This window comes from Barbus barbus (genome assembly GCF_936440315.1).
Source record: "Barbus barbus genome assembly, chromosome: 5".
In the NCBI taxonomy this organism is placed as follows: Eukaryota; Metazoa; Chordata; class Actinopteri; order Cypriniformes; family Cyprinidae; genus Barbus; species Barbus barbus.
Window position 1 is genome coordinate 9,958,946 of NC_136733.1, and position 24,556 is coordinate 9,983,501.

The window sequence follows — 24,556 nt, forward strand, 5'->3', positions numbered from 1 at the left end:
ACTGTTTCTGCTGTTACACAAGTAATTAGTTTTATATAATCGATGTATAACGACATAGAGACATTAAATGGATCTTACGTGGTTTATATTCAATTCTGAAGCACTGAATCTCCTGGAGCAGCGACAGACATCTGCCCTCATCTCAAGTCCACGGAGAAAAGAAAGATCTGGAACGCACTGCGTTGTAAATTTTTATTTTTTAATGAAATACTTGCTCAGAAATACAAATGTAACAGAACATATGCCAGGGCAAAGATCCAGGCGTTCAAAGATGGCCAAACAATACATAGTGATTACAAATCATAAGAGAAAGAGTAAAGAAAAAAAGTAAACAAATAAATGAAAAATAAATAAAGGCGATAAATAAATGAGAAAAAAAAGACAGATAAAATAGATAAACAGATCACATAGCAACTAACATACTCCTTCCTCATAACATAAATGATCAAATACAAGTTATACAAAAACACCAAAAAGTGAGCATACATTTTAAGTTTTAATTGCCTTTTTGTTAATATCTTCTTGAAAGTGAGAAAAGTTCGGGGAAACTTTCATAACCTTGTATTTGTGGATAAAAAATTTTGCAAGCTAAATAATTAAATCGCAGAGAAAGTAAATATTTCCATATTGCTTCTCAAAAGTGAAAATTCCAAACAAAACATCCTTAAAGAAAAGCTCAAAGTCATTGTGTATGAAATTTACAATGAACTGGCAAATGTCTTGCCAAAGTTTTCTTGTATGAACACAATGCCAAAAAAGATGCAAGACAGTCTCAGGTTGCGAGTCACAAAAAGTACAGTTCACATCTATGCTTAAACTGAATTTTGACAAAATAAAGGTAACAGGATAGTACTGATGAATAAGCTTAAAATAAATCTCTTTAACCTTATTTACCAATAAATACTTGTTAGGAAGCGTCCAAACCTTTTTCCACTGATCTATTCCATTTTGAAACAGCTTGAGGAGTGGAAACAAAATCATTAAGAAAAAGAAAGCGAATATTTCAGTTATTTTTCAAAGTAGATTTAAAACATATCCCACCTACGTACGTGTCAATTGGGTCTGGAAAAGGCATTTCAGACCTTGTCTAAGCGCTGTTATAGCCCTTAAATAACATAATTACACCATTCGGAATAGCACCAAACACAGTGGCAAACTGTTTTGGAGTAACAGGAAAATTATAGTGAGAAAGAAAGTAAACAAGTAACCATTCTTATTAAATAACTGACTAACCCAATTGATACCATTCTTAATCCATTTCTCAAAAAATAGGGACTTGTTTATAACATATATTCTTATTATTCCAAATGAAGTAACTAGTTGGAGAAAAATTGTGTCCATGCTAAAAGTGCTTGTTTGTGGAAATTAGAAAGAGCAACAGGGATCATCTCAATACTGTAGTTACATAACAATAGAATTCAAACCTCCCAACTGTGAAAAGACATATTCTGGTATAATATTCCAAATACTGGATGGTTTTTTACAAGTAATTCCTCAACCAGTTAATCTTAAAAGGTATTATTTAACGTTGCAAAATCAACAAAATTAAGACCGCCATTACTGTAGCTGTTGGATAAAACAGATTTCTTGACATAATGGCCCAGTTTCACAGATGGGACTTAGACTAAGCCAGGATTAAATCATAGTTCAATTAGGACATTTAAGCCATTTTTATAAACAAGCTTAGAAAAGAACATTACTGGTGTTCATCTTGAGACAAAACAAAGGCACTGATATGTTTTAAGATCAATCAGTGCAAGTGTCTTTCAGTTGAAACAGCTCAGACTTACATTTTAGTCTAGGACTAGGCTTAAGCCTGGTCTGTGAAACTGGGGGAATGTGTCTTATTTTTCCATAAAAAGTTATATAATTGTTGATCAATCTTTTTACAAATTGCTTTATCAGGTTCTAAAGAGATGGCTGCATATGTTAGACGTGGAATGCCTTCTGCCTTGGAGAGGAGAATCCTTCATTTTAGAGATAAGTCTCTCTGAAGCCACTGATTTAATTTTCTTTTAGTTTTCTCTAAGATAGGCAAGAAGTTTAATTGGCTGATGATGATCTCCCTTCCAAAGTACTATTCTTAATGTGATTGGCTAATAATTGAGTAGTCAAAATAAATAAATATGGCGAAATGGGGCAGCCCTGGCATATTCCCTGTTGCAGATCAAATCTTGGAGAGGTACCATATTTAAGCTCAATTGAAGAGTTACCATGAGCATATAAAGTTTTAACAGTTTTAATGAACAGGTCTCCGAAACCAAATTTTTCAAAAGTTTTAAATATAAAACCATGTTGTATAGAATCGAAGGCTTTGTAAAAGTCCAGAAAAAGCATATGTCATCCTTCACTAATTCTGAATAATCTAACAAATCAAGAACCAACCGAATATTGTTTGAGATGTGTCTGTTTTTTAGAAAGCCTGTAAAATTATTTTTAAACGTTTTGCAAAGATTGTAACAATAATTTTATAGTCACAATTTAAAAGACTGATTGGACGCCAATTGTCTATTAGTAATAAGTATTTTTTGGGCTTGGGGATGAGAGTTATTAAACTTTGAGTTAGGGTAGGTGGGAGAGATTCCACCCTAATGCTTTCATATTTAACTTCTAATATAAAAGGGGGCAAATTTTTGGTAAAATTCCGAAGTAAGGCCGTCTATGCCTGGCGATTTATTAACCTTTAAATATTTGATTGATTCAAGGACCTCAGCTAATGTGACGGGACGATCACAAAAATCTTTATCAGGAGCAGTAATATAATTAATATTATCTATTGCGTCCATAAAGGATTTAGTGCTGTCATAAGAGAATTGACTGCTATAAAGATTCTTATAGAATTCAGAACAATGTTTGGCAATTTCTTTTGGGTCTTCAGAGATAGAGTTACCGATTTTCAACTGATATATATTATTTTTAGTTAGAGATTTTTCCAACCTAAAAAAGTAAGCCGAATTTTGTTCTCCTTCTTCAAGCCAGCGTCTTCTGGACCATACAAAAGCACCTTCAGCTTTTAGTTTATAAAGTTCATCCAATTTGTACTGACACTCAACAAGACTGTTACTTTGGCTAACCAATTAACTATTTTTTTTCTTCTAACTCATCTAAAAGAACATCATTCTCTGTTTTTAAATTGTACCCAAAGATATCCATAACAAATGAAAAAAATTTTTATTTAATTAATTTCAAATTATGAAATTAAAGTTCTGAATTTGAATAACATGACATATAAAATGTCCATTGGTATCAAAGTCTCTATAAAGAAGTTGAGAAGCATGAGAACAAAAAATGTAATTTCCCCACTGGGATTTCCAAAAAGGCACATCCTCAGAGATGCTGTGAGTCTCTTGAAGAAAACAAAAATGTTTTATATTGTTTGGCAAATAAAAAAATGGCTTTCCGTTTTAAACTGTTCCTTAGTCCCCTGGCATTGAGTGAAGTTATAGATAAAGACATCAAAATAACAAGATTTGGAAAAATAAAATAAAAAAGAAGTCACTTGAACAAGTTCCTTAGAACAAAAGCTTAAAGACAGTTATAAACCGTGGTGAGAACATAGTGCTGCATCAACTATGACTGCTTTGAACATAAACGTACGAAACCTGACTTTGGCCATAGACTCATAACATGAACATATGGTCCTGGCCAAAAAAGAAGCCAAGAAAAAAAATATTTGTTTCTAAAGAAAAAAAATATATATGTAGGCTACATAAACATGAAACCTTATCTCAAAAATGAGATCAATCAGCCTGATGGAAAAATCTCCTTTTTCTCCACAAAAGTACGACCGGCTACAAAATACGCAATTTTTCCTGCTTTCCGTACTAGTGGCCACAACTTCATCCTGCTTTCTCTGTCGGCCTTACGCAGACCTTTTTCCCGTAGATACGCGGAATTTTTGGCTGCCGCCCATACTGCTGCTCTGAGTGTACGCGAGGAGAACTGGATGATCATACCGCGGGTATAATTCACTTTCTTCATTCCTACACGATGCACTGTGTCAATCACATCCGGACGACGATCACTGTTCTGGCAGTAAATTCTGACAGATGCGAATCACTTCTTTCCTCACATTTTTCTCATCGATGTTTTCTGGCACGCAGATTCCAGCGTCTAGAGTACCGTTCCAATTCAGTGACGCGAGACTCCAAGACTCTCCTTCAAAAGTGATGACTCGACCTGGGAAACATTGGTCTTCACCTCATTCACATCTTCACATATACAGGTAGAGTTCAGCTTTTCTTTCAAACCAGCAATGTGAGAAATATTCGCCGCATCCATTGACTCCAGTTTATCAGACCTCATGTTGATTAGCTCAGAAAGTTTCGTGATAATGTGGTCAGCGGACTCACCAAGGTCTTTTTTGTGGGGAGGCTTCAGAGGAGTTGAAGGAAGCGAGGGGAAATCTTCTACTGACAACACCGAAAATTCCATCTTCTCTTCAGACCCATAGTAGTCGTGACAAATGTCAATTAAAACTTTGCAGGCAGTGGCAGAGTTAGCTGTCGTCTCCGTGACAGCAGCCATTTCTTTCTTCGTGCAGAATTATTTATTTTCTTATCAGCTGACATGTTTCTGAACAGAGTGTGGTGAACGAGTAGCACTTAACATCCAAATAAAACGTAAATTGATAAAGAAACGTCCGTTTTATTCCTCAGATTCAGCTTTGTTGATGGGCGCTATAACTCTACACTTGTGCTCACGGCGCCATCTTGCCCGGCGCCTCTGCGTTGTAAAATTGCCGCAATAGTGGAAGACGTAATGACGTCATTCAAAACGCGATTTCATTGGATGCGATTATAATCCTCGTTATTTTACATTTATAAATATTTGTTCATAAATATTTTATTAATCACAGGCACATATTTATTCTCGCTGCACCTTTCATCCTTTTGATGTTATTATTTGCTCTATTATTCTATCTCTGCTACTACCAGTAACCTGGGTTACATTGTACTCAGGCAAATGAAACTACATTTATGTATTTTATAAGCTACTGAGCTATTGTCACGATCACTGGCTCGAGGTAAAATGTAGCTGCAACACGTGCACAGTCGGCACAGTCGGGTTTCATTACCAAAAACCTACAGTGAGAAGGTCCACCCGCGAGGGGGCGCTGTGCTTTTGTCGCCTTCTGCGAGTATTAGTAGAAGTAGAAAGAAACATCCGGGTATTGTTCCACCGCAACAGAAACGAATGATAGAAGGAGGTTGTCGCATTCTTCTACAAACTACAGGGATACAGCGAATTCCTTTCTTTATTTGTTAACATGGCGGCAAGTACATTTGTTTGATTATTGTTTTGTGCGTGATTATAGTAGAGAAAAGCATATAATTAATGAAAGAGTAATTAATTTGCTGCATTCTGTACTCGGAAAATGGCGGATAGCTTATTCTAAACTAAACAGAAAAGAACGAAGGCTCAAAACTATGCTGTGAACTAAAATGCCAACATGTTATTTAAACAATTAGCGTGTATCTGAGATGATAAATGATTTGATTTTGTGAGAATCTGCTGTACTTTAGTATCATGTACATAAACAGGCGGCGATTAGCTGGCTAAATCGCGGCTAACGTGATACGGTTCTTAGTAACGTTATCAGGACAACTCTCATTGTACTAAGAAATATGAATATTCATAATTGATACTTTTGTAAGCTTTATGTCTAAATTATTTTGACTTTGTGATTTGTCTCTAATCAGGAGTCCCTGTCCGGAAAATCGCACACAGATGAAGATCGTCAGCGGAGCTCGAAGCATTGCTCGCGGTCCAGATCACGATCAGTGGACCGAAAGCGCAAGTCAGGTACACCAGGTTCATTAATAATGACATGTCGCAGTCCCAGATAGCACACGCACGTCTGCAAGATGTCTGTTAAAGATCTCTAGATCTGGAAAGCATCTGCTGTCGACAAACGTCTGACAGACCTCTTTCAGATGCCAGTTTTACAAACATTCTAATTCATAAACATCTTAAAGACATCTATTTGACATCTAAAAGGAAACGGCCTATAGATGTATTGCAGACGAGCAAACACTCAAAAAAAAAAAAAACATCTTCCAGATCTCTGAGATGTATTTGTGCTATCAGGGGTCGTTCTTATTAAAAAAAGTTTTCCTCAGTGCTTTGTTTTCCAGCACAAACGTCCTTAAAACAAGGTACTTTTACCTGACATGCTAAAGTAAAATTAAGCCTTGAAACGTGAACGGAATTAAGTTATCGTCAAGACTTTCAAGGTGCTATATTACCTATTTATAACAATTCTTCAGTGTATTTAGACACCTTCATTTTCACTAAAATGCTGTCGTCTTTTCACACAGGCTAAATCTACACAACATACTCTACAGTGACACAATTGTTTTTGTACAATCTAATTTTTACACGAATCTAGTAAAAATTAGATTTGAGTCGTTACATGGATTGGCAGATGTTTGTTCTTGTTTTAATCATGAACTTGCTTCATTCTGATAAGTTTCACAGAAAATAAGACACTCTTATTTAATTTTGAGTTGTTTGATTTAAGGATCTTCAGACATTTGTACTGAAGAAAATTAAAAAGAACTCTGAATAGAATCCATAAAATAAAATAAAATAAATCAAACTACGAAAATAAAACAAGCCCCCCTCCCCCCAAATGGCAAATGCTTGTAGTGTAAATCCTTCCAACAATAAGTCATTTGTATGTTTTTGTCTTTTAGGAGACAAGAGGCACAGACGAAGCCACAGCAGAAGCAAAGAGGTAACTAATTTTAGTCCATTGATGTCATGTAGACCTAAATTATACTGGTCACATCATCAGTAGTTTTATAGCTGGCATTTCTAGTTTTAGTCCAGGGTAAGTATGCAGCTTAGACAGAAGGAATGAAATGCCAGACTAAGAACAAAAGCACTGAGATGTAATCATAAGTGCATGTAGTCTTAAATTTTATTAATATTGATTACAGATGGAGAGAAATGTCTGTTTGGGAGCTTTTTTAACGTCCTGTATTTTAGATCATATGATAACATTTCTATAATAAATTATACTCAGCGTGCTTATGCACGAAGAGACACTCTGAACAGAAGACGCTGCTGACAGATAGCAAAATTATATGCCTACTACCTGGACAGGTAACTATCAGTCATTTAAACTTATTTGCCTATTAAACGATATCTTTTTGTCTCACAACCCCTGTAACTGCCTTTTTTGTAGACACCAGCAGAATTGCACTTAAAAAATAAGTGGCTATTCCCAGTGTGAATGCATGCAGATTTACACAGTATATAAATACTTTTTAAAACTGTTCAGTTGTGCACACTAATGGCCTTTCCACACTGAGCGTGAAAAGGCGAAACGAATTTCGGACGTGATGACGTGCTGGAATAAAAGAACAGCTTCCTATGGATGCTTCCACATAGACCGCGAATATTCGCGCACCGAAAATGCAAATGTTTAGTTTTTTTTCCGTCCAGTCCGACAAATCTTTTCAGTTTCGCAAAGCGAAAACACGGGCCGTCCAATCAGATTTGAGCTAGGATAACGTGACCGGAGCAGCTGCTGTTGCTCAAAAGGGTGAGAATGGTGGCGCTGTTTCGAAAACCGGTGTAAACAAACACTGAAGAAGAGTCTCCTGGATAAGAGAGTGCATGCTGAGTTCTTGTTATCGTTGGTATTTGAGAACAGATTTATTCTCACATGTTCTTCATATAGAATAATATTTCTAATAATTCCCCACTGAATCATGTGATCTGTAGAGCACAGTCCGTTTTCTTCCACGTGCGTTGAGCCATAGCGCGTTCACTCAAGATCTTCCATATTAAAAAACAATCGAGTGAAACATTTTTCTACACATGAAATATGAAAGCATATAGACATGATTATGACGATAATTTCTGTATGTGTTTTGTACGCAGCTCATAAATCACAATCGGAAGTTATTACAAGCACTCCATGATGGTTTATAGTGGGTAAGCAAATACATTAATAATTAAATACATGTTCAAGTGTAGCTTGATGCTAATTGTACTTCTTATATTGTAGGATGTAGCCTATTCTTGTAAGCATTATAGATAGTTTGTGTTTCTGGTGTAGAGCCAAACTTTGTTTATCTTAATTTAGATGTTAAATCCACATACGAGACACATATCTGAGGAAAAATACATTGTTGGTTGGCGCCACCTAGCGTGAACTAGCACTGTTCGTGCGATTCGCCTCGCTTTTTCACATCGTGCTCAGTGTGGAAAGGCCTTAAGATAATTTTTCATGTATATTTGTTTGGTCATAATTGGATTGAAGGTCATAAGGGCATTTTACGCTGTACACAGTGACCGTGAGTTTTCAGTTCATTTTTTTTTGTGGGAGAGCAGGACAAGTGGTAGAATGGGCTCCTTCACATGAATCATACCACTTGTTTTGTATGACCGCATCGAGAGTATTTTATTCATATTATATTATTTAATATTTTTCTTAACCTATTCTGCCCTACAAAGCCTAAACAGTGATGTTTTTATTGTTTGTGAAAGCTGCATTAACTTCCGCTCTAAAACAAATCTCTAAAGCCATTTTTTTTTTTCATTTTTGGTTGGTGGTGTTACTGTGTTTTGCCTTTGTATTGCAGTATTATTTTTGCATTTCTCAAGAGAAAATCCACACACTTTATGAAGAAATAAATATTGTATTACCTAAACTTAAAAAAAAAAAGTTATTTAGCTCTTACTTGCGTGCCTCACAGAATGCAATATTTAAACCGTAATCACCTCAGACATAGGATGTTTTCACTCAATAGCACATGTGAGCATCATTGTTTGTTACCACTGCAATCACTTGTGATTTTGTGGTTTAAATAGCTTAATGTGTTTATAGAAATGTGCTTGTACACACAGAAGGTGGCAAAATTGCAAGAAAAGCTTTCTTCTATCATGTAAAATGCCCTTTAAAGTCAACATGAAACCAAACCCAGTTTACTTTCATAATGTGAATTTTCTGAGTTAAAATAATAATAATTAATTGTATTAATCTTGAATTGATTTAGTTGTTTGATTTGTGTGTGTTGTTATTGAATGCGGCCAGACCTGAATGCGAGTTTGTGGTCAGAAATATGTAGATGTATGGTAATTTAGAATATTTTATATTTTAAGCCTCTACCTACTGGAAACCAAGATGATGGCTAGGTCAAATTCACTCAAGAGCATCTTTACAAATCCATCATTACAAAGCAAAAACTAGATTTGTCAGTTAATTACATTTTGAAGAAAGAATGACAAGATAAACATTTGAACCAAGAAGTCAAGTAGAGTAAGACCAGGAATGTGTAAGTAAATGGGGTTTATTTTAATTTCATGTTGACTTGTTTTTTTTTTTTTTATTAGGAGAAAAACGGTGCATATGAGAAAAGAATATGCCAGTGCGAAATCTGTGTACATTTCTCGCAATAAAGATCTCCCATGCTTTTTTTTGGCACTGAACTGGGTGTAAATGTGCTGGTTAAGTGCACTCATTTGTGTTAAATGTAATTGTATATGCTGCACTCGAATGGTGGTGGAAGTTGGCATAGGTGTTTTTGTAATTTAAAAACTGTTTCTTGTCAGAATTATTTTGGCAAGTTTGTTCTCAAACCAACTTACTAACTCTCTTTATTGCACTATTTTCCTGAAAGAGACCAATTCTTCTTAAAACAGGCACGGAAGAAGGACTCTGAGAAAGCTCTGAAATGTCAGAGCGGATCAGAGGAGCAGCTGGAGATGTCAGATAAAGGCCGTGACAGGCTGTCTGAAGACATGGAGGAGCGACATCGCCGAAAAGACAAGAAATCCTCCAGACCAAAAAGCCTATCAAGGTCACGTTCAAGGGAAAGGTATTTTCATTTAGTTTCAAATCGTTTTGATTTAATTTAACATTGGCTGACTTTATGCAACAGGTGAATATGTTAAGGTTTAGTGTGCTTAGATGCTAATTAATATTTTACTGAAGACGACATCATAATCGAAACTGGGACAAAAGATCTCGCTCACGAAGTGGTGAAAGGAGATCAAGGAGTCGTGACAAGAAGAGACGGGCCAGGTCTCGATCAAACTCCAGAAGCAAGCACAGACATCGCAGCAGGAGCCGTAGCAAGAACAGGTTGGACGAAGATTGGGTGTGCATGATTTTGCATGAAACTCAGTGAAACCGTGAATTTGTTTTAAAACTATGAGATGGTCCAATTTTATCCAGGGAGAAGAAGAAGTCAGAGAAAGCACGGAGAAAAAGTCGCAGCCGGTCAGCTAGCCCTGTGACCTTCAGGGGCAGAAACACAGCCATGGATGCTCAGGAGGCATTGGCAAGAAGGTAGAGTGCTGTTTTCCCCCCGAAGTACAAAAAAAACAACTATTTGGATTCTGTACATGGTTATATAACCAAAGTGAGTTCATTTTGACAGCAAATTTGCACTTGGTTTTAGCCATTTCCAGGTTTTAGAATTTCCAGTTTTATTCGACTAAATATCATAAGATTTTAGTTGACTAAATCTGCAGTAGAATTGGCAGTGTTGGGGAGTAGCTAGCTACAAGTAGCAACGCTACTAACGTAGCTACATTTTTCAGTAGCGTTACGGTAGCTCTGCTACTTTTAAAACAGTGTAGATTTTCCAGTAGCTAACTACTTTTTCCAGGCAAGTAACGGTTTTAGCACGACCAAAGCTACATTCCGTTTTGCGTTCTGACAAGTCACAAGCCTGTAATGCATTAAAGCAGCACAGCGTCGTCTTCTGATGAGATCACAAACTAAATTACTAAATTGTTGTGATAAGACGCATGTCGTGGCTTTAAAGTCTGTTCAGTCCACCGACAAGAGGTCGTCTGATGATTGTGCACAGGATGTACAGGAGTGGATATTTCACATTAATCAACTGTAATTTATGCAAAACAAAGATTAAAATGTGGTCTACGTCGAAGACTTAAAGCACATACAGGAGGTGAATTTTGCCTTTTTTAAACTGATTAATTTCCTGCTTTATTGCACTGTATATCAAATGTCTATTTTATTAGTATTATTTTAGTCATTTAGCAGACGCTTTTATCCAAAGCAACTTACAAATGAGGACAACAGCAGCAATCAATTGTAGTATTACAACAACTAAAAACAGATCCAAAACTAAAGGATAAAACTTTATAAATTCTACCTATACACATTTTAAAAATAAATAAAGAAATTAAATGAAAATGACAAATGCATACAACAAAATTTTAAAACTTAACATTTAAATGAAAAATAAAAAATAAACCCAAAAACAATTCAAAATATTAAAGAACAAAAGGTTCTAATATATATATATATATATATATATACACACACACACACACACACACATTTATAAATTATATTTCATTTCCATTTAGTTTGTTGAAGTATTAAAATAACTCAAATTAAACTAAAACTTAATAAAAGACCTATACAGACATAATAAATTCAGACATATTTAACTAAAATAAATAACAAATACAAATCAAACGACAGTAGTTTCAGTAATCCTTAAAATATAACACTGCCAAACACACATGCTAAAAAAAAAACACAACTTACTTACACATAGTAAGAAATGGTTATAAAAACTGAAACAGAAGTTAAACAAGTACTAGTAGGAAAGAGGAGAAATAAAAATCCTTTGCTGGTGTCCCAGCCCGGTGGAGTCGCACGGTAGAGTCGATTGTCTTTACACTCTTCGGTTTTCACACAAGGAGGCCTTCACGCGACGGCTGCCGCGATAAACTAAGCTTTTTTTTATACCCGACTAACAAAATACTAATTGAATTTAACTGGACACACTTTCCTTATTTTTTCACAACAAATGGCCAATCAAATGCTGACTCTGACAAGATACGCGATACCAAGGCCAATTTTACAATGATGAACCGTCATAATATAATCTGTCCCCACCAGTGTTCATTTTGACATGCATTTTTGATTTAGTCTAAGTCTTTATCTTGAGACGAAAATGCTTAATAGTCTTAGTCACATTTTAGTCATTTGAGTCTTTCATAGTTTGACGACAAAGTCATTGCATTTGTCAACTTTTAGTCATTACTTTTAGTAAAACCGCAGTTACCAACATTTATTTTGGTAGCTATTTTATGTAGTCTTCAAACAAAAATAGTGTTTTAATTATTCTCTCTTTAGACCAAATCAATTAAGCTTATGAGAAATTTGAATCAAGGATTGAATTTGGAAAAACTGGAATAAATTACACTTTTCATTTTTTTGGTAGAGATACAAATTAAACAAATTTTTCAGGTATAGTAGGTTTACTTAAGTATACATTTATTTAACATCTTTTGTTGGTTAACATTAATTACACAAATAGGTATTTCCTTTAGAATGCTGTCCCTTTAAGACAGAACCGACTGTATTTACGTGAGACTCTACTACACGATAGACGTTTGGACTGCTGTGTGTATATTTGAGCACTGAGAGCTGATCATGTGCTGTATGAGCACTGAAGAAGTGGAGCGTGCGCGAGAGAAAGCACTTCTGGTGTGTGTCTATCACCGCGATTCCGCCTATCGCGCCTTCAATAACTTTAAGTTAAACGACAATGAATTGTGACTCCCAGGTCACCCTATCCCTAACCCTTCAGGTGCTGAGGCCGTTGTTTCAGATCGCTAGTTTGCGTTTTGGTAGCCATCCACTGCGGTTGCCATACTGAGACTAGATATGCAAACGCCCGACATCTGAACATACATCTGACTGGCTCCGAACATGGCTGCTTCGGTTTGTTGCTCCTTAGGATAAACAAACAAAAACAGAAAAAGTACCGTCTTAAGCAACGTTTTTCCGATCCGTTTCACTAAAAACGAACTCTTGGACATAAGAAATAGCACACCAGATAACCTTTTGCCGACGTTTGAACATTCGGACGTTTTACTGGACATTTTAGTTGGAGGAGCTGCGTTTCTATACAAACGCTCCAGGCGACGCAAGCGAGGGAAGCGCGCTGGTGAAATCCAGACAGCGTGATTTAAGGACTCCGCTGCTGAGTATTCACCTGGTGAATCTCCACTCCCTTGCAAATAAATCAGACGAACTACAACTCCTCACCCGCACAAAAAAGGACGTTTTAAACTCTTCTGCGCTTTGTTTCACGGAAACCTGGCTGAACGGATCTATCCTGGACAGCGCGCTACATCTAGACGGATTCCAGCTATTAAGAGCAGACTGCATCACCAAGTCATCGGGGAAAACGAGAAGCGGTGGATTGTTTTTATATCAATGAAGGCTAGTGTACAGACGTGATGGTTTTAAAGATGATGTGCTGCCCAAACCTGGAAGCTCTCTTTATTAACTGCAAGCCTTTTTATTCGCCGCGTGAGTTTTCCTCTTTTATTCTGGTGAGTGTGTACATTCCTCCTGACGTGCGTGTGAGCGCCGCGCTAGAACTGTTGGCCGACCAAATCACACACACAGAGCAGCATTACCGGACTCTTTCCTTATCATTCTCGGTGATTTTAATAAAGCCAATCTCACCCACAAACTGCCTAAATACAGACAACATATCACGTGCCCCACCAGTGACAGCAATATACTGGACCATTGCTACACTGTTTTAAAGGATGCGTTTCACTCTGTCCCCCGTGCAGCTCTGGGACTCTCTGATCACTGTTTGGTTCATCTTCTACCAGCCTACAGCAGAAACTTAAATCTGCTAAGCCTGTAGAAAAAAACTGTAAAGAGATGGACTGTTGAAGCAGAGCAGGATTTACAGGCCTGCTTCGAACTTACTGATTGGAGTGTTTTTGAGGCTGCAGCTACTGATCTGGATGAGCTCACCGATGCCGTGACGTCCTACATTGGTTTCTGTGAGGACATGTGTGTACCCACCAGGACTTACTTAACATTTAACAACGACAAACCTTGGTTCAGTACAAAACTCAAACAGCTCCGCCAGGCCAAAGAGGATGCTCACAGGAGGGAACAAAGTATTGTACAAACTGAATAGAGAGATAAGACTGGCAAAGAAATCTACTCTGAAAAGCTAAAAAAAACAGCTTTCAAGCAACGACTCTACATCAGTGTGGAAAGGCCTGAAAGCCATCACCAGTTACAGGACCCCTCCCCCCAGCACTGAGGCCAATCAACAACTGGCTGAAGACTTGAACAAGTTTTATTGCAGATTTGAAATACAAAAGGCTGGTCTGACACACCCACTCTGACCGTCTCACAACACAGCCATCAACACCTTCCCCCTCCCTCCCCCTACCGTTTCTCAGCCTGTAATCAAGATCTGTGAAAATGTAAGCATGTAAGTCTTCAGGAAACGGAAGATAAGGAAAGCCAAAGGCCCAGACGGTGTCTCTCCAGCCTGCCTCAAAGCCTGTGCTGTCCAGCTATCATCCATCTTCACATTGATCTTCAACAGATCACTGGTGCTGTGTGAAGTCACCTCCTGCTTCAAATGCTCCACCATCATCCCTGTACCCAAGAAACCAAAAATCACAAGACTTAATGACTACAGACCTTTTGCTTTAACGTCTGTGGTGATGAAGTCATTTGAGAGGCTCGTGTTGGCTCACCTGAAGGACTTTACTGGTCCCTTGCTGGACCCCCTGCAGTTAGCTTACCGAACAAACAGGTCTGTGTATGATGCAGTCAACATGGGACTGCACTTCATCCTCCAAACATCTGGACAAACCAGGGACTTATACAAGGATCCTGTTTGTGGACTTCAGCTCCGCCTTCAACACCATCATCCCGGACACCCTTCAGAATAAACTGACACAGCTCTCCATCTCCACCTCCGTCTGTCAGTGGATCACCAGCTTCCTGACAGACAGGCAGTAGGTAGTGAGGCTGGGAAAACTCACATCCAACACCAGCACCATCAGCACTGGAGCTCCTCAGGGCTGCGTTATCTCCCCACTGCTCTTCTCCCTCTGCACGAACGACTGCATATCTAAAGGCCCCTCTGTCAAACTTCTGAAGTTTGCAGATGACCCTACAGTCATCGTCCTCATCCAGGATGGTGACGAGTCTGCTTACAGACAGGAGATTGATCAGCTAGCTGTCTGGTGCAGTCACAACAACCTGGAGCTCAACATGCTCAAAACTGTAGAGATGATAGTGGACTTCAGGAGAAACCCCCCTGCTCTCCCCCCACTCCCCATCATGAACAGCACTGTGACTTCGTCAACTGAAAAATTTCAACCTGCCACAGGCGCACATGACACAGTTTTACTCTGCTGTTATTGAGTCGGTCCTGTGCTCTTCTACAACTGTATGGTTTGGGTCAGCCAACAAATCAGATATAAGAAGACTGCAGCGGATTGTATCTCCCTAGTACTTTGTAAATATATATGCATATTTTTTTCTAAACAGCTGTATCTATAGAGTAAATGAGGCACAAATCTGTACATAAATCTTGTTCCAGATTATTACACATTATTATTATTATTATTATTATTATTATTATTGTTAAGTCTTATTTAAATGTTTCTGTTCTCATGTCAGATATGTATGCATGTATGTACCAGAGCTTCTTAAAAACCACAACAAATTCCTTGTGTTTGCGCACACTTGGTGAATAAAGCTGATTCTGATTCTGATCCTATTGCAATCCAATGACAGGGATGCACTTTTTGAAAGACAAGACAGTTCATTTACAACTATAGGATGTATTTTGAATGTCCGGTAGTCCTCAAATAACATTCTAGTCTCGTCTTGTTAACGAAGATGCGGCATAAATTTAGTCATAGTTTTTATCATCAGATATTAGTTTTAGCTCGTCAACGTCTCGTCTTATCCTGCCTTCACGAGCTATCGGAATTATCGTAAATACGAGTTTCCTAATCGGAAATTGGATGTGAACGGCCTCTCAAAACGTATTTACTACTAGGATATTTGGAAATAATTTTGATACCAGAGTTCCTGAGTTGTGCGGGTCATACACTTTAAACATGGTGGAGGGGACAACCATTGCTGCCGTCAATGCTGTTCTCCCAACATTCATTTGTCTTGTCGCTAAAGTCGTGTATTTATAGGCTAGATATGAACGATCATTCGAAGCATATTGTATGTTGATATGATGTAATTATCAATAAAAATGTAATTATTGATATCAAGAATAGACATTTTTACTAGTAAGAATTGCATTTCTGATCATTTCTTTTAAATTGGAATTTCAACTAGTAAGAAATCTTGACCGCATCACCAAGTCGTCGGGGAAAACGAGAGGTGGTGGATTGTTTTTATATCAATGAAGGCTGGTGTACAGACGTGACGGTTTTAAAGAAGATGTGCTGCCCAAACCTGGAAGCTCTCTTTATTAACTGCAAGCCTTTTAATTCTTGATATCAACAATTGATTTTGAATGGCAGCCTATGGTGACATTTTAACTAGTGAAAATACAATTACAGATATCAACAATTTAATTGTTGATATCAAGAATTAACATTGTTACTAGTGGAAATACAATTGCTGATATCAAAAATAGCCATTGTTACTAGTAGAAATCTAATTCCTGACATCAAGAATTAACATTTTAACTAGTAAAAACTGAATTGTTGATATCAAGAATTCATATCCTGAGAAGAAATAAAAGTCAAAACGGCTTGCCATAGCGGCGGGATTCACACAAAGCACAGTGTTCACGCACGGAGCTGATGATTGGCGTTTCAGAGCAGCTCCATTCACAGTCAGTAAATACCGCATGTGCAGGGAGTTTAACCTGTTTATTTTATGACTCCTCCGTATCCAGTTTAAGTTGCATACGTTTGTAGCAATTATTAAAGTATACTTTTTACTAAAAGTATTTTTGGTATGTATTCAAAAAAAGTACATACTCGAGAGCCGCCACCATCTTTATAAATGGATTATTGAATCATTGACTTTAATGATCGATTCAAAAACAGATTGTGTGTTGATCTGAGATGCACAAATGTTGTGCTCCAGCTTTGTTTAAAATTGTTTTCAATGGCAAAACATAAAGAACAGAAAATATTGTCTAAAATGTAACTTTCTCAGTATTTACTTCCTGTTTGTTGAACTATTGTATAAAATTAATATCACATTTGCGATTGCACTCACGTGCTGATATTTAGGAAAATGGCATGGTTGCTTGTGTGATTTATTAAAGATTTTTTTTTTTTTGCTTTCATAACTTGAATTCTGATTGCAATATATTCTAATAGGCTTAATCCCAAATATAGACTTTTGTACTTTCAAGATGTGTTTTTGTTTATTTTTTGCAAAGCAAGCAATGTACTGGATAATGTCAGCTCATGTATTGTTAAAACAAAAATTGAAATTTTATCGCAGACAATATATATCGCACATTCCTGGTTTATTTCGAGATATCCTGCAGTCTTAATCAAGTTCTTTTGGATCGCTTCAAAACTACCCATTGTGAAAACCACCTAAAGTATCTAACTAGATTTTTTTAGGTTTGAATTTCCTTGTAGTCTTCATGTTCACTAAATATATTTCTTCACATTCTTAGGTTGGAGAGAGCAAAGAAGCTTCAAGAACAGAAGGAAAAAGAGTTGTTGGAAAAACGGCAACAAGAAGATGGAGCAGCAGGCAAGTAATTGCTGCAAATCATCTGCCTATTGGTGCAGTGGTTTCATATCTGACCCACTGCAGCAGATTGTTATTGTTGGTTGTTTCCTAACAGCAGCAGCTCCACTGTGCGATACGGCCACTGCAGCACCCAGTTCAGGCCTGAACGTTGCAGCACTGCTGGCTTCTGGCACACAGGTCACTCCTCAGATCGCAATGGCTGCTCAGATGGCAGCGCTTCAGGCCAAAACGCTGGCAGAGACTGGCATTGCTGTGCCAAGCTACTACAATCCCTCAGCAGTGAACCCAATGAAGTTTGCAGAGCAGGAAAAGAAGAGGAAAATGTTATGGCAGGGGAAAAAAGAAGGGGTGAGGCCAAGAAATTCACTGTTGTATAGATTTTTAATATAGGGTTGTTGACAGCATGATGCCAATTATATTGTTTGCATTGATTGTTCTGTTTATTACAAGTTTTATGTAATATGCAATTCATTTTTCTATTTGCTGTATATATTCCTCCACTTCTGAGTCTATGGTGGCCCATAGAACAGTTTATGGGAAAGTAATTAAATTTGATAGACAGAGGACAGTTTAAACGTTAACCACAGCAAATTTGGATTTTCTAACCCAAAACCTGTAGCGCTACCAACAGTTCAGATTTGCATTTGTTTGTTCAATCTTGATTTTTTTTTTTTATGCCATTTTGAATTTTTTTTTTACAATTAAGCAATTTTTTAAACAACTTTTGAAAAAATCATAGACACTGAAAAAAAATGTATTACTCATTTTGCCACTGATAAATCATTCTTATACATCAAAAAAATTCTTTATTCATTTTGCCACTGATAAATTATTCTTAGACACCAAAAAAAAATTATTTATTGCTCAATTTGCCATTGATGAATCATTAGCTTTTGCAATGTTCTGATACTAGTAACAATACTTTTGACATCCTTAAAATCTTATGTCTTGATGTTCAGTATTAATATTTTTATGTTGTAGGACAAGTCACAAACAGCTGAGCTTTGGGAGAAGCTGAATTTTGGCAATAAAGACCAAAATGTGAAATTTCGCAAACTAATGGGCATCAAAGTAAGTGTTCTCCTGTATTAAAGTTTGCCTTTTCGTTTCTTTGACTTTTTATTCAAAATTATCTCAATGTGTGAACTTGAGAAATTTCTCATTTTAATATATAAATGTTATGTTTGATTGTTGTTTCTTTATTATTTTTATACTGTTATAGGCATAGTTCATATTTTGAATTAGCTGTTAATTTTTAGTAATATTTACCTTTCTTCAGTTTATTTCCAGTTAGTAGTTTCAGTGCTTCAATTTAAATGTATTTCAGTTAGTTACCAAGGCAACATTTCTAACAATCTTATTTTCGCTTTATTTCAACTAACAAAAATGCTTTAATAGTGTACGTTAATGATGATAACCATGTTGTTAACTGTAGGGTGAAGAAGAAGGTAATTCATCAGGAGCTGGTAACGAAGGTCTTAAAACCTTGCAGCAGCAGGAAGAGATGTTCCGCAATCTGGACGTCCAGTATGAGATGGCACGTTCACAGACACACACGCAGAGGGGAATGGGCCTAGGTTTCTCCTCTTCGTTTTCTTCAAGGGGCATGGATGCTGTCTGAACATTCTGTATTTGTGCTTCTCATTTCTGTAAATTCTGGCTGACGTTGCCACTGTAAAGCTGGTTTGTATGTGCTTATAGAGAATGCCGGTGCATTAGCATGCATGTATGATTCATCAGGTCTGTCATTTTATTCATTTTGGAAATTCACATGTAAATACAGTTGACTGCTCAAACATATATTGTTGCTTGGTCTCTGAAGATTGTTTAATATTGTAAAGCTTTTGTTTGGATTTTGGGAGGGGAATGTGATTGTATATTGTATTTGTATTGACACTGTCTGAAGCTAGCGATTCCTGATATATCAATGACCAATGAGTACCAGGGGCTATGATATATTGTGAATGCTTTACTGCTTTTTATGAAACGGTTGTTACATAAATATATCAAGGACACAAATTAACATGACAGACCTTCATCAGTTTGAGTTGAGAAAAAACACCACAATTTCACAGAACAATAAAATAACTTAACATACAAAATACATTTCATCATTCATGAAGATCATACATTTTTGATTCCTTATTATATCAAAAGAAACAACTGGGGAAAAAAACTATTTGCCTAGTCCTTTACTATCTTATTTAATTGCAATATTAAGATTCTGTAGTTATTAATAGGTAAGTTAGGTCTAGGCTGAGCTACTTCTAATTAAACTACTTGAGAAAATAAGCATACTAAAAGAAATGATTAGAAATGGCTGTCATGCGTGTTCCAGCAGAATGTCAACTGCTCACTGAAATTAATAAAGATTTTATGAAGGAAGTCCTAACTTTTACATTTTGGCTAATGTAATCTTAAAAATAAACGTACATAGGCTATACTTCGTACACTTAGTAGTTGCCTGACAATATTTGTTCAAATCAAAATCCAAAAGTAAATTGAAAAATATCCTTTTCAAACCAAAGTGCCTCAGTGCATTTTGGAAAAAATAGTAATCAGAACATCCCCCGTTTTTCTTGTTTTTTTTTTTTTGGCACATTCAAATACCATTTCTTTATGCACAAGACAGAATCATCTGTTGAATCATGCAGTAATGAATTTGTAATTCCAAAATTGCTGGCTTACAAGACCATGTTATTTTAATGAAACCCCAAGCACCTGTCCATAATTTTAGGAGCTCTTCCATTAGAAATGTAAATACACTGGAGTCTGTGACTGATAGAAGGCCTTGAGCTGAGTTGAGGAGATCCACAGGGACCACTGACCATGGCAGAGTTAGAATCAACAGACCATGGTCGATTCAGAAGGACAAGGGACCCTGATCAAGCCAGAAGGCTGGAGGACCATGGAGTCAAGGGGCTGGAGATCCACATGAAAATGAAGGGTTGTAGGGCAGAGGCAGATTTGTGCCCTTGAAGGGCCAAGCCGGGGCCAAATGGTTGTAGACTGAAACCCTAAGACCATGGTGGCACTGGATGACCAGGAGACTCATGGCCTAAGAACTGGACAAAACCACTGAATCCTTTAAGCTGGATAGAACTAATGGAGAGAACTGGACAGAACCAGGCGATCACCTATGCTGGAAGGAACCAGCAGAGGAGGAGAGGTCAGGGAACTGAATAGAACCAGACAGTGATTCATGCTGGATTGGGACCAGTGGGCAGAGGAGGAAGGTCTATGGCTCCAAACGAGACCAGAGAATCTACACAAGACTGACAGACCGCTACTCCATGACAAGCATGCGTTCCAGCTCAGGATCCTTATTTTTAACTTCTTCAACCATGGTAAAAGGATCCAGTCACTTGGAGGCCATGCAGGTCAGAAAACTGGAGCAGTGTACCTAGACGATATTAACTGAAGAAATGAACCAGTCCACTCTGAAATGTAACAAGTCAAGGCTGTACACTCAGGCCCTTCTTTACTATCTACATGAGTGACTGCATGGCCAAATACAGCTCCAAACAAAAAATAAATAATTAAATTACCTGGAGAAGTTTGAAAACGACCAAGTAGTGGTAAATGACATCACTAACAGTGAAGAAGAGGCTTACTTAGAACAAGTGGCCATCCTTCTATATGGTGTCACAATAAAAATATCTCCCTAAAACAATAAGCCTAAAGAGCTGAACATTGATGATGGGAGGACAAGGAACTACAGCCCCCTGATGATCAATGGTGATTCAAATACTTTGGGGTCCACCTCACAGAAGGTCTTTGCTAGACAATACACATCACACAGCGTCTGTGCCACCTCCAACGCTTGGCTGGTGTCAAGATCTCCGACAGGGTGCTGAGAACTTTGTATATTGGGGTTGTGGAGTGTCTCCCCACAAGGAGCATCACCAGGGGCCTCATTTATAAAATGTTGGGCAGAAACCATCCTAAAATTGATCTTACAATCATCTCTCAAATATACGTCTGTGTGATTCATAAAATGAACGCACAGAAAACACACGTACTCTCTTTCAGATGTTAAATCTATGAATCGCAAATTATCTTGAACTTGCCCGCAAATTAATGGTTTCATCTCTCTGTCATTAACATGTAAAATATCACAAGCCATCACCCAAATCCTGTAATTTAGAACGAGCTGCAAGAACATCTTACATTTTCAAAAGACTGCAGTAAGCCTACTCCGACAAGAAAAAGTGTGTACGTCTGCTCAGATCCTGACATGACACTAAGCACTTTTCCACATCAAAGACAGTTTTTACAAATATGAGGACTTAAGCGCACACACACTCTAAGATCAAATGTGTGCGTACGCACGCTTTATAAATGAGGCCCCAGTTGATTTGAGAGCCACCATGGGCCGGGACTGAAAGGAGCTGTCCAGAGTGATGAGGACAGGAGAGAAGGCCATCAGGACCTTTCTTCCCTGGATCACAGATATTTACAACCAGTGATGCAGGGCCATGTGACTCATTAAAGACATTCACCACCCCAGACATAGACTCTTCACAGTTCTTCCATCAGGGAATCTCTGCCGAATCCTAAATTCTATTTTATTTAGATATTTTACTATTTTCTGCATCCAAACAAATGTATTAGAACCCTATTGTATTTGTACTTTTTTGCCAATTATTCCTTTCTGCCCTAAAAGAATCCAGGGAAGTCATAAGAAATGTCAGCCTTGGTGGGATAAATCCAAACCAAATAATTTTGGTTTATCAAGCATGGCAAAGTTATAAGCCATTTAAATGGCCTTATATAACCCATTTTGATGATCTGACCTATATTCAGATTTAACAAAACTTTACTCATAAACAGGGCATTCTGAGGAAGCACAATAGAAGTTGCATGAAATTTTTCCCATATGTAAACGCTAGGGGAGTTACAGCAATGCCTAAACGATCAGACTTGTATATCAAAGTAAATGACAGAAGAAGACTGTAATACTGTAATGTTATCCACATGGTAAGAAACCACTTTCAAGTATAAGTGTATATGGTTGAATATCTTCACCCCAAAAAAGGCATAGAAATTCATATGTAGGACCTTGTGAGTTTGATTAAATTAATGATTAATTAATAGTATTTTTTGAATATATCCCAATGATATTAAATACATATTTGCCAGTTGCCAAACATAGCTGAACATATTGCTGCCCAATTAAAATATGACAATATTTTTGGCCTCTTTAAAAAAAAAAAAATAGTATAACATTTCTTTAAAGACAGTTAAAAACGCACATTACATTTAAAAAGATAAATAGCAATTTGATCACTGAATTGTCTAAATGAGCCATTGGTGCTTGGTTTCTGATGAATATATATTCTATTTGATTTATTATTTTATTTTGTTATACAATTGAATTGCAAACAAAATAGAATTTTGAAATATTTGATGTTCAGGTGTGTTTTATTTTCAGTGATGAGAACATGTACGTGATGCTCTGCTGCCCTCTTGTGTTTGGATTCAAACTTTTAGCCTGAATATTTTTATGAACATTTCATTCAGATTTCATTTAATACTTAGTTTGTGTTGGTGGGGGGGGGGAAGAGACTGCATCAAACATTAAACATGACTGCATTAAACATTCATTATAGTAATCTGGGGAAGCTCTTGTAAGCAGTGTATGCCAAATGTCATGTTTTCATGTTCATAATTTCTTAAAAGTTTGGCCTAAAATCATGAGATTGCTGTCTTTGTATTCCTTTTAGGACAAATACTACATCTGTCAACAGCTAGCTGTGGAAAGGACATAAACATTTGACTTTTAAAGAAACTATTTATTTGGAATCATTTGTATTTAAGGCTATAAACCAACAAAACTGCAACCAAATGATACGGAATGTATAACCTACATCTAAGTATACTTATTTGCATATTGGACTGGAATACAAGCCATGAGCTACTCCTGTGATAAGATTGTGATTAGCAAGTAATAAAATGGGGGTATTCGCTGTGTTTTTTCCATTTTTCTGCCTCGTCACTCAGACCCATGCAGTGTGCAAGAAGATTTCGCATTGCCTCTGGGAAATGTTCAGTTGCCAGCTCCTCTGGAGGCAGCAAGTTTGTAATGTGCTCAATGTGTTGGGCCTTAAATCCCTCAACCCGGTGGCTAATGGTGCTGTTGGCTGCATTGAACTGCTGGCCAAGCCAAACCCGCCACAGCCTTAAGCAGACTGCTTGAGTAGATGGAGTAGCTCTGAAAATGAGTTTGAAACAGGGCCATCACAGTGTCAATCACTTTTTCCTCGTCAATCATCCCAGTAATACAGTATTCAACATTTGAACAAGATTCAAGATTTTTATTTGTCACATACACAATTATACAGGGTATAACCAGCAGTGAAATGTAGGTCAGGTCCGCTCCAAGGACAGTGCAATTATAAAGTATACAGATACTTTGAAAAAGAAAAGTACAAAAAATAAGAGAATAAAATAAAATAAAAGATAAAAAATATAAATATGAATGTGCAGGTCAGTATGTTGTTGACTTAAATAGTAATAAGAGGAATGTGCAAAAAGAATGTGCAAAAAGTTGTACAGGGTATTTAAATAGCAGCAGTATGAGGTAGAAAACAATTATGAATAATTATGAATAGCTTATTGATATGGTGATATTTACATGGAGTCATGTGATGTTATGACACGGAGTTAGAGTTTAGGAGCCTGATGGCCTGGGGAAGAAGCACTATAGAACCACAGACTGTTGCTGGAATAAGGGAGTCGCAGTCCTTGGAATCTGTAGTCTAGAGATCAATAAGATAAATATTAACCTCTAACCCTCTAATTAACCTCTAATGAAAATCGACCAAGTCAAAAATATAATAATCTAACAAAACACTGATGGGAAAACCGGTTTGGTTGCCAATCCTTGTGCAGCAAATTTTGCATGGTATCTGGGTTGGTTTTCACTGCGATTGTCTGTGTCTGAGAACAGATCAGCTCCAAGAAAGAGAGGGATCATCTGATCCTACATATTAAATGAAAAAATATAATATATTAACTAAAATTGCATTA

The 24,556-nt window shown here is 37.1% G+C and overlaps 1 protein-coding gene and 1 pseudogene across 4 annotated transcripts; one reads left to right on the top strand and one right to left on the bottom strand.

Moving 5' to 3' along the window:
* The first annotated feature begins 207 nt into the window (after positions 1 to 207).
* On the top strand, positions 208 to 19,907 carry LOC306870549 (arginine/serine-rich coiled-coil protein 2-like). 3 transcript variants are annotated; one of them, XM_079417868.1, is made up of 11 exons: positions 208 to 3,961; positions 4,104 to 4,225; positions 5,703 to 5,805; positions 6,699 to 6,739; positions 9,636 to 9,833; positions 9,950 to 10,099; positions 10,193 to 10,306; positions 17,445 to 17,524; positions 17,619 to 17,872; positions 18,506 to 18,595; positions 18,960 to 19,907. In XM_079417868.1, exons 1-11 carry the CDS (start codon positions 3,716 to 3,718, stop codon positions 19,143 to 19,145), a joined length of 1,584 nt encoding a protein of 527 aa, XP_079273994.1. In that variant the 5' UTR covers positions 208 to 3,715; the 3' UTR covers positions 19,146 to 19,907. The 3 variants fall into 3 exon arrangements, with proteins under 3 accessions (XP_079273994.1, XP_079273996.1, XP_079273995.1); XM_079417870.1 differs by lacking the exons at positions 208 to 3,961; positions 4,104 to 4,225 and adding an exon at positions 5,127 to 5,275 and having other exon boundaries at positions 9,658 to 9,833; positions 17,622 to 17,872; positions 18,960 to 19,888; XM_079417869.1 differs by lacking the exons at positions 208 to 3,961; positions 4,104 to 4,225 and adding an exon at positions 5,137 to 5,275 and having other exon boundaries at positions 9,658 to 9,833.
* Positions 19,908 to 23,406: 3,499 nt separating this feature from the next.
* On the bottom strand, positions 23,407 to 24,503 carry LOC306870517 (annotated as a pseudogene). Its single transcript has 3 exons — positions 24,374 to 24,503; positions 24,229 to 24,285; positions 23,407 to 23,779 (listed from the first exon to the last, which is right to left on the bottom strand). The product of its transcript is annotated as an uncharacterized misc_RNA (transcript).
* Positions 24,504 to 24,556: the final 53 nt, after the last annotated feature.